The following is a 21186-nucleotide window of genomic DNA, read 5'->3' on the forward strand; positions in this document are numbered from 1 at the left end:
GTGTGGGTGTGGGTGTGTGTGTTTGTGTGTAGTGCTCATGAACCACCTCCATGGTGCTACTAAGCTTAGCCACAGAGCTGTGCTAATTGGAGCTCACAGTCTAGCCTACCCTGAGGCACTGTGTGTGTTCGTGTGTGTGTGCCAACCACATGAGGTACTGCATATTATCCACCAAGAGAATTGAGGAATGGCATTGTGTCATGCTATGGAAGACACTTGAAATTAGGCTTAACCTTATCATTTCACTATTAAGGAGCTATGATGATTTAGAGCGGAAATAGACAAAGAAAGCCTATTATAAATTTTTAAAAATATGCACAACAGCATTTAAAATAAATAATTTTATTATTATTGTGATTATTATGATTTTTATTGAACATCACACCTTATATAACCTAAACACACAACCGCCTTAAAACAGCATTGCACCATCACACGTGAATTGAACACTGAATAAAAAACATCGCCACATGTCCTATCCTCTCTCGAACAGGCTAGTCAGACCTTGCCTGTTTCGGAAAAGGTAAAAAAAAAAAAAAAAAAAAACAGTCATGCAGCAGAAGACTGTAAAAACACACATCAAGTCAAAAGCACTGATGATCGGACGTTCCTAATTAACTCAATTTTCCTCAATCATCATCAAATCTGCTGCACTCCCACTGCAGCACTTTACATAGATTTCATTTGTGCTTTAATAGACACAGCTCACATCCTGACCTACTTTCTAAATCTCTCAGGTCTCAACACACCACTCGGTGATTGCCTGCATATAAGACGGGTGTATGTGGGAAAAATAAACAACGCTAGATGACCGTTGTTTCCTCCAGCCTGTCACTCGTCATATGATAAACTCTTGAATATGTTATAAGTTTTCCAGCGTTCGAGGAATGTTTGAAATATATTCCAATGTTTTCCGGGTGGACATCTTATGGTGGCAGGTTGCCAGATCCATTCCATTCGGGGTCCTCCCCCCCCGTCCCAAAGGTTCCTAAGATAAGCTCCAAATCCACCAGGCAAAACATCAAGTACTTACATCAACAAAATCTTTGATGTTATTATTAACACTATGCCGCTATATTTAATATAACTGTATTATATAATATTTATATTCACTTCCTAAGCAGACAGTAAGGTGATGCTCTACTGCCACTGTTGACTGTTAGGAGAAATAAAGGCATGCTACACTTATGCTTAAGCATGCCTATGTCTTAATTGTCTCTCTGCCAAACTAGTCTTGGTGAATCAATCAGCAGCTAATCATGTTTAAATTTTCATGCATGTGTATTTATCTACTGTAAGTGTGTGTATGTGTGCGTTTACCTAAAGCCCATGATCTTATAGGCGTCAGGCAGGTAGCAGCGTGTGTTCTCCATCTGAGCGGGGTCGGAGTCACAAATCTTGTCATCTGTGCGTCCATAGTTGGCACTTTCAATCATGATGACATCAGTGCCCGGGCAACGCAGCTCGATGGGGTAACCCTCACACGAGAGCTCGCGGCGAACCACGGCCATGGGCACAGGCGCGCGACTCAACACTACAAAAACATAAACAAATATAATGAAATTAATACAACATTCAAATTCTTTTGATTTTGAAAATTGCAACTGAAAGTGATACTAAATGTAAGAGAAATAGGACAAAAAATTCTAATAAACATCCTATTCGTACCAATACAGTCTGTATTGTATTTATTACTGAAACTAGTGAATAAACATTCAATTACATTTCATACTGCTGTATGCAAAAAAAATAACAACATTTTTTAACATTTAATTCGGCTACCTTAACCTTTCATTCAAGGCACACAACGTGATGGCCAATTCATGTCATTCAGTACATTTAGGTCGTCGATTGACTTAATTTTATTTGCTTGAGCCTTGGCCTGAGCAACTGAAGCAACCCCAGATCATAACACTGCCTCCAGAGGCTTGTACAGTGGGCAGTATGCATGATGGGTGCATTGATTCATGCGCTTAACTTTCTTGCCAATCGCTTTGGACTCATCAGACCACATAAGCTTTTTTCATTGTTCCAAAGTCCAATCTTTATGCTCCCTAGCAAACAGAAGCTATCTATGATGCAACTTCACCAAGAGTTTAAGTGATCTCACATCACCGTTATTTGCATTAATTTTCTAACCACATTTCTTCCACAAAGTTGGTCTGTAATGTGTTAACTACTGTAAATGTGACTAAATGTGACATGTGACTAAAATGGTGAGTTTTATTTTGCCCAAGCATTGTACAACTGTATCAAATCAGGATAGATTTCATGAAAGTATGGGACATTACGATTTAATCGAAAGTTAAGTTTTAAAAAGGTAAAATCCAGAACCTTTAATGTTGTACAGTTGTCCTCAGGTAAGATTCCAAGATAATTTTTTTTTAAAAAGCTAACATCAAAGGAATATGAAAAAGAACAAAAAATCAAAAACATAATTTGTAGCTCTTAAAAGACAGAGCTTTTTTTTTTTTGCATTACTGCTATTATTCATTTTATTGTGCAGTATAAAGTAACACGGTTACTTTTTTTTGCACAACCAAGGCAATATGAGGAACTTAATTTTATTTCAATTTAATCTACTTTACAAACATTTCCAAAAAAAAAAAAAGGGTCACACAGGCAAAGAGATTGAGAGCACTGATACATATGATCATGTGATTGTACAGTATGGTTGGTTTTGTTTGCTTCTGTGATGAAACATTTTAAGAATATAAGCATTTTGTGAGTGCAACATTTTAGCAGTTTAATTTTTATATTCCAGTAACCGAAAAATTTTCTGCATTTTAAAACTAATGCTAACTTTGCTTTTACCCAATACATCCGAAAACGCAAATAAAAAATTAGATGTCTGAAAAGCAGCTGCTTTCCAGATGTGTGCCGTTTGAGTTTTAAGGGATTTTTTCTATACAGTGGTACCTCGGCATACAAACGCCCCACCTCACAAATTTTCTCCTTAATAACTGAAATTTTGCAAAACATTTGCCCCGACATTTTTAGCATACGAGCAACTGAACTGAGCCAGACCGAACGCCGGCGTACACCTACATTGAATGCACACATCCAGGTTTTTTTTTTTTTTTTTTTTTGCACAGGTGTGAACGCCAAGCAAAGCAAATTTACAGATTGTTTTGTGGGTGTTTTTCTCATTTTGTGCAAGATTAAGTGAAGACATACAGTAGCACCAGGGGGCCCCAAGAAGAAAAAGGAGCCACTTTCAGTTTGCTGTTTAAAGCAGCCAGTGCCAAGAGGAATCATAATTTAAGGTTAAGTGAGGTTTAATGTATATTAATTTCCTATTTTACTTCATTTACATGTCTTTTCTAAATGTTTTGATTGTTTTTATATGCAAAAATATGATTATAGTAATATTTTGTAATATTTAATGGGTGGCTGGAACGGATTATCTGCATTTACATTATTTCCTCTGGGAAAATGCGTTTCACAATATTAAATTTTGCTGAATTTGAAGTGACCTGAAGCGCATTTCCCTTATGCAGCATCCAATCTAATGGCAGCAGATATTAGCTCTTATAATATTTTTTTAAAGCCAATGTATGGCTTTCACACTCATACTCCATTAAGTTCACTCTTGTATGTTCACTCCATTAAGTGTTGCTTCTCCAATGTCTAATCAGAAAAAGATTGTTATACAGGACAAGCAACATACAGTACATTGAAACGACTACACTTTGCAACCACGGTAAGCTGAAAAGGATCTCAAAACTAGTATAAACAACAGCCCCATTCTTCAGTAATAACTATCGGTTGAAGGATTTTTTTACCTGAACTATCAACCAGCTATGGTTCTTCTATTTTATAAACATTAAAACGTTTTTTTAGCTTTCATTAAGGCAGACTGGACTTGACATATTGTAGCCCGCTTTACCTCGGGGTCAAATGGTTTGTGCTACAGTATGTGAATGCTGAAGAGACGGTGAAATAACCTGACAGCGTATTCACTCCAGCTTTGCTTACATGCTACCATGTAACCTTTATAAAATTAAACAACAATGGAGCTGTACTTTCAGCTATTTCCCCTCTCCCGATGTTCCCTCTGTGTGTGTGTGTGTGTGTGTGTGTGTGTGTGTGTCACTCTCATTCTCTTGATCTCTCTCACTCTCTCTCTCTTTTTCACACACTCACACAGAGATTTTTGAAATCAATCTACAGGACGTTAGGGATGAGAATGACACCCGACTTCCTGCATTAATTAAATAGGCACTGGGAAGAGAAGCTAATTAAAACCCCACGCTGACTGACAGGATCGAGAACCAATGGAGCATTAGCGAGATGAGCTGTCATCCAATCGGCATTAGCCATTCCAGTCGTGTTATTGCTGTTCCTTTCCCTTGAGACTTGATTGACACACAAACACACACACACACACACACACACACATACACACACAAACACACACACATCCTGAGAACCCCTTACGATGTATGAAGCTTGCTCTCGGTGATAAATGCAGAGAACAGCAGAATTTGTGTGCGCGCATATGTATGTGTGGCTTGCTCTATGCCAGTCTAGAACTAGAGTGGGACAAAAAAGTATTTAGTCAGCCAAGACCAAAGAGCTGTCAAAGGACACCAAAAACAGAATTGTAGACCCTCACCAGGCTGGGAAGACTGCAATAAGTAAGCAGCTTGGTGTGAAGAAATCAACTGTGGGAGCAATTATTAGAAAATGGAAGACATACAAGACCACTGATAATCTCCCTCGATCTGGGGCTCCACACAAGATCTCACCCCGTGGGGTCAAAATTATCACAAGAACTGTGAGCAAAAACCCCAGAACCACACGGGGGGACCTAGTGAATGACCTGCAGAGAGCTGGGACCAAAGTAACAAAGGCTACTATCAGTAACACACTGCGCCGCAGGGGCTCAAATCCTGTAGTGCCAGACGTGTCCCCCTGCTTAAGCCAGTACATGTCCAGGCCCGTCTGAAGTTTGCTAAAGAGCATTTGGATGATCCAGAAGAGGATTGGGAGAATCTCATATGGTCAGATGAAACCAAAATAGAACTTTGTGTTTGGAGGAGACAGAATGCTGAGTTGCATCTAAAGAACACCGTACATACTGTGAAGCATGGGGGTGGAAACATCATGCTTTGGGGCTGTTTTTCTGCAAAGGGACCAGGACGACTGATCCGTGTAAAGTAAAGAATAAATGGGGCCATGTATCGTGAGATTTTGAGTGAAAACCTCCTTCCATCAGAAGGGCATTGAAGATGAGTCTTTCAGCAGGACAATGATCCCAAACACACCGCCCGGGCAATGAAGGAGTGGCTTCGTAAGAAGAATTTCAAGGTCCTGGAGTGGCCTAGCCAATCTCCAGATCTCAACCCCATAGAAAATCTTTGGAGGAAGTTGAAGGATTGTGTTTTCCAGCAACAGCCCCAAAACATCACTGCTCTAGAGGAGATCTGCATGGAGGAATGGGCCAAAATACCAGCAACAGTGTGTGAAAACTTTACAGAAAACGTTTGACCTCTGTCATTGCCAACAAAGGGTATATAACAAAGTATTGAGATGAAATTTTGTTATTGACCAAATACTTATTTTCCACCATCATTTGCAAATAAATTCTTTAAAAATCCTACAATGTGATTTTCTGGATTTTTTTTTCTTATTTTGTCTCTCATAGTTGAGGTATAACTATGATGAAAATTACAGGCCTCTCACCTTTTTAAGTGGGAGAACTTGCACAATTGGTGGCTGACTAAATACTTTTTTGCCCCACTGTATTTCTGTAGGCCTTATACACTGCATAAAATTGAACTGAATACCTTGTCTCACTGAGACGCATTCAATTTGTTTTTTATACTTATGTTTATATTTGTGATTATTGACTCTGGTGCTATTTCTTTTATTTTTTTTTTATTTAAAATTTTTATAGTGCAGTATTTGCTATTACAGTCACAATTTGGTTTAACAAAAGAAACGATATCAAAGGCTTGATTAGTTTCACGAAACTAACATTCACCATTTTCCAGGCAGGGTCAATGTCACATAAGTGAGAAGAGACAACAAAGAAAGAATGGAGGCAGAAGGTTCCGGAATACACTTCAGCTACGTACATGACAAGATAAAGAAGAGGCTCGGCTCAGGTATTTTTATAGACGAACCGAGATAAGAAACGTAATGGTGATGAAAGTGATTCTGTAGGAAACCAGTAACCAAGCCGAAAACAGATCAAAACAGTCTAATAACTTAATCTCAGAATTTCCTTACAAAATATATTTTGCATATGACAGACGATGTTAATTTAAAAGATTAATATGCGAGTGGATGTTACCTTTAATTACTTCCTGATTAATCAAATTTGGCCTGACTGCTGCTGAAAAAGCATTAAAAGAGATCGTTATGTAGGCGTTAGCGTTTCTGCTTCACACTCTGAGAATGCAACATATGAACACTTTGACAGCAAAACGAGATAAACTGCATTTTTAGATATTAATTCATTACGCCAAATTATTTTCCTCTGACAAAAAAGGTTGTTCATAAAAAATTAAATGCTAAAAAAATTATTTACTGTACAGGGTGGGCCATTTATATGGATACACCCTAATTAAATGGGAATGGTTGGTGATATTAACTTCCTGTTTTTGCCACATTAGTATATGTGAGGGGGGGAAACTTTTTAAGATGGGCGGTGACCATGGTGGCCATTTTGAAGTCGGCCATTTTGGATCCAACTTTAGTTTTTTTTCAATAGGAAGAGGGTCATGTGACACATCAAACTTATTGGGAATTTCACAAGAAAAACAATGGTGTGCTTGGTTTTAACGTAACTTTATTCTTTCATGAGTTACTTACAAGTTTCTGACCACTTATAAAGCAGTTATTAGCAGTTTACATACTAATGACACATGAGGAGCAGATAGAAATTGTGTGTTGATATCTGGTGAACTCAGTAACAGGGTCATTGCAGCAGATTTCAATGCAAGACACCCTACAAGACCACCCATCTCCCATGCTACAGTTAGCAAACTGCTAATAACTGCTTAAAACCAAGCACACCATTGTTTTTCTTGTGAAATTCCCAATAAGTTTGATGTGTCACATGACCCTTTTTCTATTGAAAAAACTAAAGTTGGATCCAAAATGGTCGACTGCAAAATGGCCACCATGGTCACCACCCATCTTGAAAAGTTTCCCCGTCACATACTAATGTGCCACAAACAGGAAGTTAATATCACCAACCATTCCCATTTTATTAAGGTGTATCCATATAAATGGCCCACCCTGTACTTTAATTACCGCTATATAGTCTTATTATTTGTAATCTATATAAAAGCTTTAAACTTAGATGTTTTAGCCAAACCGTGAACCCATGTAGCCGTGTTACACAGAGTGTCCTCTGGTTCTAAAAAATATGCCGTTTGTGGAAATGGCAAAACATGCAGTTCCTCGAACGACCGCCAAAAGGGATGTGCTGGCTCCAAAGGTGAGTCAATGCCCACAGAGCATGCTACAAATAAATATGTTTACGGCCTGGTAAAAAAAAAAAATTTAGATAGATTTCTCCATAGCTAGATTTTCCTATAAATTGTTATGTAGAATTGAGCTATAAATTTATGCATAATTAGGGGCATGTCTGTTTTGAGTGACAGCTGTTCTGACAGCTAAAGCTAAGCTAGCTAGCTTGTGGTATCCAAAGTAAGTAGCCATGTTACAACCAACTTTGTTTGTTCCATCCATTTGCCCATTTAGTCATTAACTGGGGTTTAGGCGGAGTCAGCTCTTACCAAGATGGCGAAGACCAGAGCTCCCACAGTACAGTTTCAAAACCTCTCTTCAGAAAATATATGAGTGACATCATGGAGGGTTTGTCCAGTTTATTTACAGTATATGATCCTGACAAGCCAGTTGCATCACTTCCTCCTGTCTTCTCGTGATCAGTGAAGCAAATCTAGCAGCTGTGCAAAAACAGCAGCTGCAATGAGTAAACTAAATGTGTTCAATGGATTTTTAGAGAATGTTGATATAAAAATGTAAAATGCATTGCTGACGTTGCTTTATAAAGTACAGGTACTGTATGTGTAACTTAATGTCCATAATAACTTTAAAACATCTCATTTTTTTCTCGTTTTTGCTCCTGCCATCACTAGCGCTGGTTTTCCTGGGAGTCAAGATGCATTATGGTAATAATTTAAAAGGAAAATTAAGAAGATAACATTATAACACTCAAAATAGTTTTAGTACTCAAAACTCGACCATTATATTACTGATTTTAAACTTTCATAGTTAAATAACCATGAACTCAGCTGTAGGCTGATTATTGTCTACTGTGCCAAAACTGTAGCAGGTGGCGTTATAGCGTTTCGCAAAATCACAAAAAATTCACACTTATATAATGAAAACAATTGTGACATAACATTTTGCCATTTGTGCTTTTTGACACTCTTGTGACTCAAGGAAAACATGCACAGACTATTTTCTGTCAGTTTGCAATACTTCTTACTTTACTTTAAAAAAAAAAAAAACTATACACATGGAGATCATCTCATTTTGCTGTCAAAAGCGTTTAAATAAATCCTTAAAAGCCAAGACTGACATTTCAAATTAAATTCTTCCCTTATGTAATTGTCAGTAGTGTGCAAGCTGTAATAAATGTTTTTATCAATACAGTATATAGCACCCATTATCTGTATTAATCCTTATGGCAAGTCCTCACAATGATGATACAAGAAATGTGTGTGTGTAAAGTATATGCAACAGGAGAGTTAATCCTAGTCGTGTGCTTTCACATCTGCTGAGATTCCCCCGAGATGAGTGCCGGAGAGAAGACGCGAGACGGAGACAGAGAGTGGGGAGAAAATGAAAAACGAAGGTGAACAAATAGGTGAAGGGTGAAGAAGACAAATATTCAGCTCACGTCCTGAATTCGCTCCAATTCCTATGTGTCCTGTGAGCTTAAAGTGTTATAACTGTTAACCAAAAGGTCCCCTTGAGCACACACACACACACAGAAACACACACAAACACATACACACACAAGCATTCAATGTGTCTAGACGCTTGTATCTGGGACCATTGATTCCTAGAATCTCTGGATTTTCTTTCATCTGCAGACGCTCCCAAACTTACTTTTGAAGACACCCTCACACACACACACACACACACACACACACATGCATTTAGCTGTCACTAAAACAGTGGCTGGTGGTTACAGGAAACCCCTACACACAAACTCAAATTTCTAGCTGAATAGGCTTGATGGTGTTTGAATGCTGGAGGAGAGCAAGCAGCATTGTTAATCACGTTCTAATTGTCATTAACACTTACATTAGATTAGCACTTATACAAGCTCATTTCCATTCCTTCATTTGTTCATTTATGGATTTTGGAAAATGCTTTTAACTAAATTCAGTTGAAGCAGTGGAATTATATATATTATAGTCATTTAAACAGAGTTAAGTTGAGATGAGATGACAGATAGCAAACATTAAATGAAGGGTCAAAAGGGACGTTCAGGTGTCGATTAACATCAGAACTCCTGTGTCAATTATTCTAGATAAATAGCTTATCAGTCATTTTCACCGTGACTTATTATTTATTTTTTTCTAGGGGGCACATATTTATGCATGATCACTTTAAGCAGCATACTGCACCGATGAAACACTATCATTCCATTCTACTTCCTAGCCAAAGTCTGTGAAGGATGGCAGGTCCGGAGTAGCATGTACTCCACGTTCAATTTAATGATAAAGAGCCTCTAATGGTAGATCTGCAATTAAAGAAAATGACTACATTCTGATTACTGGGCATTAATCAGCATAAACATCTTAAACATTAGCATAGATATTACATCGGTTTATTACCATCCCAGTGGGCACACAGACTTCCCCTCAGGACTCCTTAAGAGGTCTTTAGGTCATCTTCAAGATGACTTTAATATGAGGACTTTAGGAAATTGGTTCTGAAGATGTCTGGGGCGTTAACATTTTTGAGGCTCTAACACTTCATCCTCACTAAGCAAAAAAAATTAGGAAATTTGTACATTTTTATTTCCTTGGAGTAATAATAACAGCAATCAGTGGTTATTGTTTTAGCACCCCCCCCCCATCCCCTCGAAATGGTTAAGATGTTGCTTTATGGTAAAAGTATCAATATTATAATGCATATCAAAAAACAAACAGAAAGGCGTCCGAGTGGTGCAGCGGTAAAGTTCTCGACCGCTCATCCGAAAATCACGAGGTTCGATTCCCGGGTGATGCTGTAACCTCTCGCAGCCGGAGGTCTAGAGAGAGCTGATTGGCCGAGCTCTCTCAGAGGGGAGGAATGAAAGTTACTTAGTGCTCCTACATTAATCACGGCTCTACAGCCAGTCAGGGGCGTCTGTGAGCTCACGCAAGCGGAAGGAGCGGATGGCACTGTCCTCCGAGTGTGTTACTCCGCCCCAACAGTGCGTAAGCGAGCAGGTAGAAAAGATGCGGTCAGGTGGAGTTAGACTTAATGTGGGGCCCCCTAGTGTCGGGGAGGAATTAAACACGACTACATTAGTGAGAAAATCTGCTAAAGATGGCTCAAGCAGGTTATGTTGAATATATTAGCTACAGTGAGTAAAGTATATTGCGTTATAAGTATAGTTATAAGATACAGTGATTCAAATTGCAATCTACCAAAAAGTTGAGTAGAACGTTAAAGGGTTAATTGGTCCTGAAGACATCCTCAGGAGCTCTTCAATTCTAATTAATAAACAATTAAAACAGACAAAGTACACATGAAAGTTAGGCTGAAAATCATAAGGATGGGATAATCCAGCTCTTAGCAACATTTATTTGTCTGGTGTTTCACAGTGGACATTTTCCAGGTTGTACTCAGACGAAAGAAGCGCTTGGGTCACGTCATGCGTCGTAGCAACATTTTCACATTGCATGCTGGATTCGAAGACTATTTTAAAGCGTATTTGTTTGGAGTACTTTAAAACATAGTGAAGTGTTGCTGTCCAAAGCAGCCACTTTCTGTAGAATTCAGCCAGGGCGTCACCACAGCTGCCTTCTTTTTCAAACACTCTTCTTGTCACGCTAGGTTTAGATAACGCGTTCCTATTTGATCGATTTATGATAACTATTGTGTGTAAGATGTGATTTTATTTCAGACTTATTTACAATTTGGCTTGGGATCTCTATTTCTGTGATTTAGTATTAGGTAATCTGTAGGGAAAGGGTTCATGCTATAACATTTTACTGGTAAAAAAATTCTGGGTGGCAAAAATTTTGAGAATCCCTTGTGTAAAGGAAGATGGTGCAAGAACCTGCATACTGTGCACTGTATGCTCTGGAAAGCCAGAAATATACAAGTCAGAGGATGAGATACCTTAAAACTGTTTTGCAATCCCAGTGACTGTATCTTGCATTGAAATTCTCACCACTATCCCAGTGTTCAGAGGCTTGTTTCTGAAACTAGTGCAACAGTAGGAAGTGAGTTGAGAAAAGCCGAAAAAATACTGCGGTAAAGTAAATGTTCTTGGTTACTTTCCACCTTATATTAGTGCCCAGTGATGTCTACGGATATGTATAGCATATGATCGCATTTTTGCATATGGCTATAGTTTATAATAGAATTTATGCAAGAAAAGTGTCATTCTTAAAAGTCTGCATGTTTTTTTTTTTAAATCCATTCCTAACCTACTATGATATATTAATCTCAATCTCAAATTGATTGGCTTTGAATCCTTTAAAATTCATCTAATTTTATCACACTGAATTATTTTGAATGAAAACTTTGTGAAACTTATTTTTTTTTTTATTAATTACTTAATTAAGATCTGTATAAATAACAAAAAAACAAGAGTATACATTCCGCCAGGACAAAAGTAATGGCACCTTAAAAAAGGTATTATAAAAGAGTTATTATGTGTCTGTTATAGCTGATAAGCTGCAGTGGCTGAGCTGCATTATTGCAAGCATTCAAGCCCCATTTGGCGTTTTTTCTTTTTTTTTTTTTTTTTGGCCTCTTACTGCATTTTGCAGGCTTGTTAAATGTAAATCAATGGAAAACATTTGGTAATTTAAAGGCTTACTGACATGCAACATACTGTACAAGCATGAAAAAAAAATCAGCTTCATCAAAAGCCTTTTGTAGTTCACCCTAGAAACACATTATTTCAAACATACACATACACACACAGGCCTTACCCAGCGTAACAGGTGTGAAGAAGGCGAAGAGGAAGAATAGATGTGTTGCCCACATGACCCCCCGTGACCCCATTGACCTCTGCTCCGAATGGCTACTAGGGTACAGTCTGACACACCTCAGAGCCATGGAGTTCTCCTCTGACACTCATACCTAAAACATACACACATACAAGTACTTGTAATGAACAAATTCCACTTTTACATTTATCAGATATGATATATGTACAGTCTAGAAAGGGCTATAAACTCGCCCCAGTGGATCAGTAATCAGTATAGTAGCACATCAAGCCATAAAAATACTCAGATGGATGCGTTGTAAAATTGAAAGAGCATTTAAACGACAACCCAATATAGTAGTCACGCATAAGCAAACCTCATAATATACACACTCCCATGATATAGACTCTTTCTTACAAATTCTGAGCAAGAGACCACAACACGCTCGTAAATCCGCTTCTCGCTGTGTAAAGCATCAGAGATTGATTTTATGTCACTTAAGTCAAAGCAGTGTCATATGACTCATCAGCAGCATGGGATTATAATAATTAATGCAATATGACACAGACTATTGATCACCGCTATGTGTGTGTGGATAAGAGAAGAGAGAAAGGGATAGAGAGATACAGAGAGAGAAAGGACAATGATGTGACAAAGTAATGCAGACTACAAATCTGTGAAGACAAAACATGGAACAACTATGCCAAAACTGACAGCTCCAATCCACCGACTTAACCTCTAGATCAACCCACACACACACACACACACACATAAAAATCCAGTACATGTATTATGTTTCTACTGTGTAATTCTATGTATTATGTTACTACTGAGACATTTGGAATACACAAGAATCATAAAACAATACACCCCGAAACCCTTACACACACACACACACACACACACACACACATGATCATTATATATGCACTGAACACCTTTAAACAGATCCAACATAAAGCACTTCCTTTTAGTGCTGCCTCATTAAAATTACATAAAGCCTGAAAAGTAGGATTTAGAGATATTTTCCTCACACTCACTGACAGCACATTTGGCCTTACTGTTTTCGTCTCTGTCTCACACGAACACACTCGACACCCTGACAGTTTGATTGATGGTCGCGTAACTAAATCGAACAGCGAGGTTCGGACCAGATGTTCCACGTTACAAACGGAGACGTATGTACGTCGCTGTCAGATCTGTGTCTGGGTGTGTGGAGAGTCACCATTCAGGGAAGAAGAAAGGGGGTTTACTATTGTTTCTGCTTAACATATGCTTGAGCTTTTAGGAAACGAAAATGTCTGTTTGTCTGTGACCTAGAAACATATGCTTATTTCACCGGCTGGTATTCTAATATTTAGCAAAAGTCCGTTTCGCCATATGCTTACTGTAGTGACTTAATCTTCCACCAACACCCCCCCCCCCCCCTTCATTTTACTTTCTTCAGGGTGACCATCACGGTTGGATTGCAGCAATTATGCAATTTAGTGGCTGCTTAAAAATACGTTCATCCGGGGCAATGCCATAAAAATATTCTATCTTAGTCTTACTGATATTACTTTTACAAATATGTATATAAATTCATAAAAAAGTAATTTGAAACACAACAAACAACCTATTGTATTTTTGCACAAGGCCACTAGAACAATTATCCTCTCAACTCGTTTAACATCGTCTTCTTGACATGTCCACTTGCATGCTTCATTCATTAAAGATGATGAGAAATGTACCATTTTATTCCCACAGAGTTTATTTAAACCTGTTACATGGACACATTACAGTAGATATATTTGGAATACTCTACAAGTTACACATTTCCCATCAGGTAGACGCATCATTCATATTTTTTTAAAGATCATGAGAAGAAGAACATTTTTGTAAAAATGATAGACTGAGGTTCATTTATTCTAAACAACATACAGCGGAACCTCAGCATACGAACTTCATTCACTCCGGAGGCGAGTTTCTAATAAGAACAAGAATTACGATACGGATTCTCCCATGAGAAACTATGTAAATGCAGATAATCCATTCCAGCCACCCGAAATATTATCAATATAACAAGAAAACGCCGGAAAAATCATGTAGCTTTTAAACACATGCTGAAGGAAATGTTGGTATTCCAATATGGGTTGACTAAAATAAATTTGTAAAACTTGCGTCACTTGGATTTTCACTGATGTAAGCGAGTTTTAAACGGCTCCTAGGCAGATACGCAACCTTAACAGCGTTCAGTTTAGTTTGTTCATTTGTATGCCGATGCAAAGTTCTTGCAAAACTTTGATTCTTAAGGCAAAAATTCGTAGGGAAGGGCATTCGTATGCCAAAGTTTTACTGTACATAAATCCTCAATGTCCTTATTGTATTAGCATGCATACTAGTCTAATCATCCTTGTCATGCATGTTTGCTAATTCTCTCCTCTTTAAACTCTACACAGTTGAGTCAACACAATTGGATAACATAGTTGGTTCAGTGGTAGGTGTTTCGCCTGCCATGCGGAAGGCCCGGGTTCGATTCCCAGCCAGTGCCCAAACTCACTGGATGCAGTGCCAGTCCCAAGCCCAGATAAAAATGGGAGGGTTGCGTCAGGAAGGGGCACCTGTGCCAAGTTGCAGTGCAGACTGGGTATTCCGCTGTGGGGAAATATGATCTGTCCATGTAACTTGTTGTTGGTCTTTCGGCAAGAAAGACCAACAACAAGTTACATGGACAGATCATATTTTGTTACAGGACGGAGTCAACTTAGTTAAAACTACTTTTGTGAACATTAATACATTAATATACTTAAATAATTTAGATATTACATCAATTTCCTTAATAGGTACAATATAATATTTTTGAAGAAAATATTTGAAATTAATATATTTATCAAAAAATATGAAATATACCCCAAGTTATAGGACGACTCCCCATTACTCAGCTATTAGCAAAATACAGCCATGGAAATACGAAATAATGAACATTTACTGTATTCTGAATAGAAAAACTGACAGTTTGTTCATGTTGAAAAATGCTAAAATCTTAAGTTTTAAAATAGTTGCTAACTATGCACAGGTATTTATACTATCAGCTAGCTACTGTAATATCGACCACGAAGAAGCATTTTATATCATCAAAAGCAAACAAATTTAATAATAGTTTTTCAACTTGTATAATAACTTATTAACCATTCTATAGTCCAGGATTATTCATAATATCATATACATAAAGCAGTTTAATAAATGGTCTATGGCGACACAGTGGCTTAGTGCTTAGCACTGTTGCCTCGCACCTTCAAGGTTTTGGTTGGATTCCTGCCTTGGACCTGCGTGCATGAAGTTTGCATGTTTTCCCTGTGCTCGGTGGGGTTACTCCAGGTACTCCAAATTTCCTACATCAGTCAGAAGACATGCAGATTAGGCTAATTGGTGTGCCCAAATTGCCCGTAGCGTGTGACTGACCATGTGAGTGTTTGTGCATGTGCCCTGACATGGATTGACAGCTGCTCCAGGGTGTACCCTGCCTAGTGTCCTACAGTAAGCATTATGGGATAGGCCCCAGGCCCCCCACATACTGTATAGGACCATGTACTGTAAAGGATAAAGCTGTTTAGACGATAAGTGAGTGAGTAAAACTTTTTAATATGAATTTTGTAAATATATAAATTGATGTTACCAAAGTTTAGATCTTTTAATAACCATTTATAGTCCAACAAAACATGTTACAAGTTTCCCATTTGAGTCTGTTTTTTTCGCAAGGTTTCTTCCTCTTGTCGCCTCGGGGAGTTTCTCCCTGCAATTGTCACCGCTGACTTGTACATTAGGCCTCTAAAGCCACATCAGAATTTCTGAAAATGTGTTTTGTGATAATGCTTGATGTGCTACACAAACACGAAGAAAAATTAGTCCATTATCACTTCTAGTATCATTAGGCCTTCTAAATATGTTTTTAGCTTTTTTCATTTAGAGAGGAAAGCATCTTCACTTCTTCTGTTGTAACTGAACCACCTCAAGGTTCGAGATGCATTTCTTTTCACTACTGTTGTAAAGAAGAGTTCTATGAGTTAGTAACAACGTTTCTGTCCATTCATTCAACAACTTTAAGCATGTCCAGTTGCCCCTGAACTGCACATTTGGGATTATCTACTGTATAGATTGGAAGAAATTCTCACAGCATTCCAGTTGTTGCCAGGCAACTACTGTATGATATCTACTAAATTTCCATAAGAGGTGATATTTAAAGATATGCGTGTGTGCATGTATTTTCATCATGATTCCACAATACAAGCATCTAAATCTGTTGGTTAGTTTTTTTTATATACAGTATACATCCATCTGCATTGTTATGTTTCATGAAACTAAGAAAATATTATCCATAAAGTGAACTCTATAATCATCAAACACATACTGTAGAATGAGGCATGTTGGGATAATGTATACAGTTAACAAAAAACTATTATGCCTTTTTAACTAAAATAATCAAGGTTTTTAAATTGACTTTAAAATTATGTAACTTGTATGTAACAAATTATTTATAACATTCAACTTACGCATTTTACTTAAGAGGAAGTTAAATAGAAAAAGTAAACATGCATATAAGTTTAACTAACACTCAATTGTTTAATGTTTTTCTGAAAAAAAAGCCTAAAAACTGTAAAAAAGAAAATATTTTGAAGTGTCTTTGTAAAACTTTTAAATGAACATGTAGTTCCTTGCGTCATTTCTTCCTCCATGTCTTCCCATTACGTTTTACTTATATGCATAGCCACACAGAGATGTACATACATTTTTCCATTTCCAATACAGAAATAGAAATCATACTTTTCTATCATCTAACTATAATGCTATTTGACAGATCCCTTCGGCTGTTTTGGCAGTTAAAATGTCACAGATATGGTCGAGTAAAAAAAAAAAAAAACCTAGTTATGGCATATGGCTCCTTTCCTCTTGTTATGGTGATCTGCTTTTTCCTGCAACCTCCCGACCTCTAACCAGCCCCTGAAGTGGTTTGGGTCTTGTAATGACAGAAGCGGCGTCTCTGGCTTTTCTTTCCCTTAGCTGTCAATCTGCTGGTTCCATTAACAGGTCCCCTAAAGCAGGTCTTTCTTAATGTTCCTGTCTTTAATGGACATCCTCTCGACTCTGTGGCACCCTTTCAGTCCTGTCTTCAGGAAAACAGAGACGACTGGCTGATATGGAAAGCATATGATGATGGTGATATGATGTGCTAAGCATACTATATTAATAAAAACTTGAAAGCTTTAACTTGTCATAAAATATCCACACATTCATTAACTAAGACATGTTAGGAGGCTTGCAGTGGTTTGTTTGATAATGCAACTTTCAGCAATATCAGTACTATGCAAGGAAATTCTGCAAAATATGATTGTGCAGAATAACAGAACACACTTATGGAAGTAAGAACTATGTTTATTTCTCTATATAATCCATTGCTACACTAATGCACTTATATCAGCTCATCACTCATGCTCAGATACCGTAGAGATAGAAAGTTTTCTCAGTACACCAGAGCCATGATCAGACTGCCTGCTTCACGCCTGAAACGCTAGCCTCCCAGGAACTCCCAGGTGAATGATTGTGTGTACACTTTCCACCAACACAGCTAATTTACAAGCATTCTTTAAAACATTTGCACCATTCAAATGTTTTACTACAGCTAAGAGTCTCATTATCGTACTGTGCTTGACGTCTTCAGTCAATGTCAATCGGTTTTATGCTTTCATTTATCCAAAGTCCAAATAAGTTTAGTGAGCACCCCTTATATATTACACAGCCGTTTATTACTTGCATTTGTTTAAATAATTTTTTCTAATATTCCCCAAAGTAAGTTCTTAAAATATGCATGCGGAGTTTGATTCAATTTAGCATCCTTTACTGTATCAACTGGAGATCCGTTGTCTCATAGTGGCAGCTGTCCATGTCCTGCAACATGACACCGAGTAAACCTCTTATAGCCAAAAAAAGATTCAAATCTTCCCACTTTTTGGGGTTTTTTTCACATTGCCAATGTGACTGTATGTATTTTTTTTTTTTTTTAAAGCATTTATCTGTTTTTTAAATTTCTATTACTTTTGCTGAATATTTTAATCATTCACACACATCCTCGCTATTTTGCTTGGTCTCTGAGAGGATGACAAACACACACACACACACACAGGATTGAGAAGTGAAGCTCTCACCCCTCAGCTCATAATAGATTCTGTGTCTGTGACTCACTGCTACCCTACGCCGCCTGCCAATAAGCACAGCGCCCGTCTGATTCATCTTTTATTGCTTTCCTCTCTGTATTTTTAACGCGCCACACTTAGCATGAGCTGCGGAGAGAGGCTCTATTCATATGGTGCGAGGAGGATGCACAAACATACACAAAGAGGCAAGGACACACGCACAAAAACACAGACTTTCACTACACATGTTAGCGCAGGTAATTCTATTTCTTTTTTTTCCCCACAATTGTAAATATATTGCCCAATATATTTGTCCCAATAAAGCAAAAACACAACAGTCAGCCCTTTATGTGACAAAGACAAGCCTGAGTGCTGATATTCATCTAAACCCCAAACAAAACTAGAAAATCTGGGGACCGGAAAAAATGCAGTGATTTGTCACGCAGCTTATTTGCATATTGCAACCTTCTGTGATAGCATTATTGCAAAATCTCAATGTCATGATCATGAATAACAAGCTGGCTGTTTCACCCAAAAACTGAAATCGAACAAGGGTGGCGTTCATAACAAAAGGGAACTGCATTATCCTCGTAGTTTTAGTGTAAAACTGGGGGAAAAAAGCAAATGTCAGACATTAAACTGCCTGAGCTGACATTTGGGGTAAAAGTGCAGAATTGTGTAAAGTTTTACCTGAAATGTACCTTTTAAAAAAGTATAATAATAATCTTAATTTTTACCCAACTGCTCATGTAACAAGCACATGTGTGTGTATGTGTGTGTGTGGGTGTGTGAGTGTGCATATTACTATTTTGCTAGCAATATAAGCCTTGAAAATTTCACAATATGCTACCTTGTGGCCTCTAAGGTTAAAAGGTTTATACTACTGTATATGTGTAGAAGTAGGAAAAATACAATAATAAAATTGTAGTAAAATCCTCCCCGACACTCCAACACACACTTCCTTCACAACAGTTTTACACTCGTCCTCCTCATACTTTTGATGTCATCATTAGCACAGCACTAGCCACTGTTAGCGCACTAGCTTTGTCCTGTCACTTCAGTAACAAACAGAGCTGCAGTTTTGTAGCTAAACCAGCTAAACGCTATCATAGCTAAAACCTTTGGATCATTTTTTTATTTTATTTTAATAAGTGGCTAAAACTTCAAGTAGTCAAAGAGCTACAATGTCATCAAAAACACATTAGCTAAAGGCTAACATGCTGTATCTGTGGGGACTGTGGTGCAGGGGCTAGCCTTTTTATTTATTTATTAATTTTTTTAAAGAAAAATGAGTGGGAAATTCTTTTGAAGAAAAAAATGTGGACGCAAAAAAACATAAAACTTATATCTGAATAAAGGATGGAGAAAAATAGAGATCATATATATGACCACACTTCCAGGTCAGTCTCCATTACAAAAGTGTGTCAGCGCAGTTTAGCCATTGTTGTGTTGAAGTTACTTTGAGCTGTCTACTGACTGCAGTGAAGGCCCAGGACCTAGAAATATTCCTGAGGTCAACAGGAAACCATACTGCTCATGAAATAGGATAAGATATGCTATGATAAATTTTATTACGTTAAAGGTTATAGGCAGAAATCTTAGCCTACAAGATGCTCCACGTGGTATTTTAACACAGCAATGGCTAAAATGCACTGATGTACATGCCCTTTACATATTTTGGTGCTGGATGGCTGACACAAAAATAAGTCACATGGTCTAGATTTATCCCCCTCCTCCAGATTTTTTTGTCCCGATCCACCCATGATTACTTTTTTTTCCCCTACCGTTTTTTTTTTACCCTTACACATTTCCCATTAGATTCTCCATAGCTCCTGGAGTAGACCTAATTGTTATTGAAAATTATGACAACTTTATGACAATTACATTGAGATTACATTTACCCAAACACAAATGTGCAAATACATACCTCAAAACAGCAACTGGGCATTTTTATGCTGATTAACATCCATCCACACAACATCAGGCCACAAGCATGCTCCCTTAAATTTCTAACAGGGTATAGAACTCTGATCCGAGATTGGGACAGATACAACAGCTGCCCAGACACTGCATGTGTATCTCACTCCACACATCTGCTTTTACAGAATGGGTCTCAGATGTTACGTGTTTTTACCCCTTTGGCTACTTTCCAATTTAATGTTTTGGTATTTTAAAGTTCGAATCCCATTCAGGCCATCTGTTTTTATTAATATTGTTTTAGAAAGTTGTTGGGGCATTTTTTCAACGTTATCCCATAGTCAAGTAGTTAACATTGTTCTGACTTTATCTAAGGCCTTGTTCACACGAAGTCAATCAAGCACTCATACAAAACGCAACATAAACGTCTAGGACGTTCAGAGCAAGTTCGTTTATCCAAAAACTTAACGCCCATGTGAACAAGACCAAAGTCATTCAAACTTTCAGAAACAACCTAATACCAACGTCATCCCAATGTCTATAATGTTGCCAAATTAACATCACCGCAACATTCTCACAACATTTTGTCTCCGGAGAAGTACGGGCTTAGGAAATATCTAAACTACTGACAGCCTTTTCTGTCCTCCCTATGTTACTACGGATCATTGAGTGCAATGTTTAAGATCCTGTACAATTTATTAAAACTCCTATTATTTAAACATAGACCAACAGTATTTTTATATTGCTTAAGAGTTTTCTGAACTGGTTTTGTTCAAATAATCAACATATTAACTGTGCTAGCAATGTCCTCCCGGGACAACTAACTTTTTACAGAAATAACAAAAACACAACAAATAAACAATTTTTTTAGAAGAAAACAGGACTTGCCAAACAAGCCAGCGCATATATTGTCAGTGCATATATTGGATATCAAAAGTATAGACACCCCTGCTAAA

The 21186-nt window shown here is 37.7% G+C and overlaps 1 protein-coding gene across 3 annotated transcripts in view; it reads right to left on the minus strand.

Moving 5' to 3' along the window:
• Window positions 1-21186, minus strand: part of adgrl3.1 (adhesion G protein-coupled receptor L3.1) — a 192976-nt gene that overhangs the window by 138723 nt on the left and 33067 nt on the right. For all 3 annotated transcript variants that reach the window (XM_053479673.1, XM_053479672.1, XM_053479671.1), the window contains exons 2-3: window positions 12150-12300; window positions 1321-1534 (exon numbers count right to left, since the gene is read on the minus strand). In XM_053479673.1, the coding sequence (XP_053335648.1) occupies window positions 1321-1534; window positions 12150-12276 (341 nt within the window). In that variant the 5' untranslated portion in view covers window positions 12277-12300. The remainder of the gene's footprint in view (window positions 1-1320; window positions 1535-12149; window positions 12301-21186) is intronic.

This window comes from Clarias gariepinus, chromosome 20, assembly GCF_024256425.1.
Source record: "Clarias gariepinus isolate MV-2021 ecotype Netherlands chromosome 20, CGAR_prim_01v2, whole genome shotgun sequence".
NCBI classification, from domain to species: domain Eukaryota; kingdom Metazoa; phylum Chordata; class Actinopteri; order Siluriformes; family Clariidae; genus Clarias; species Clarias gariepinus.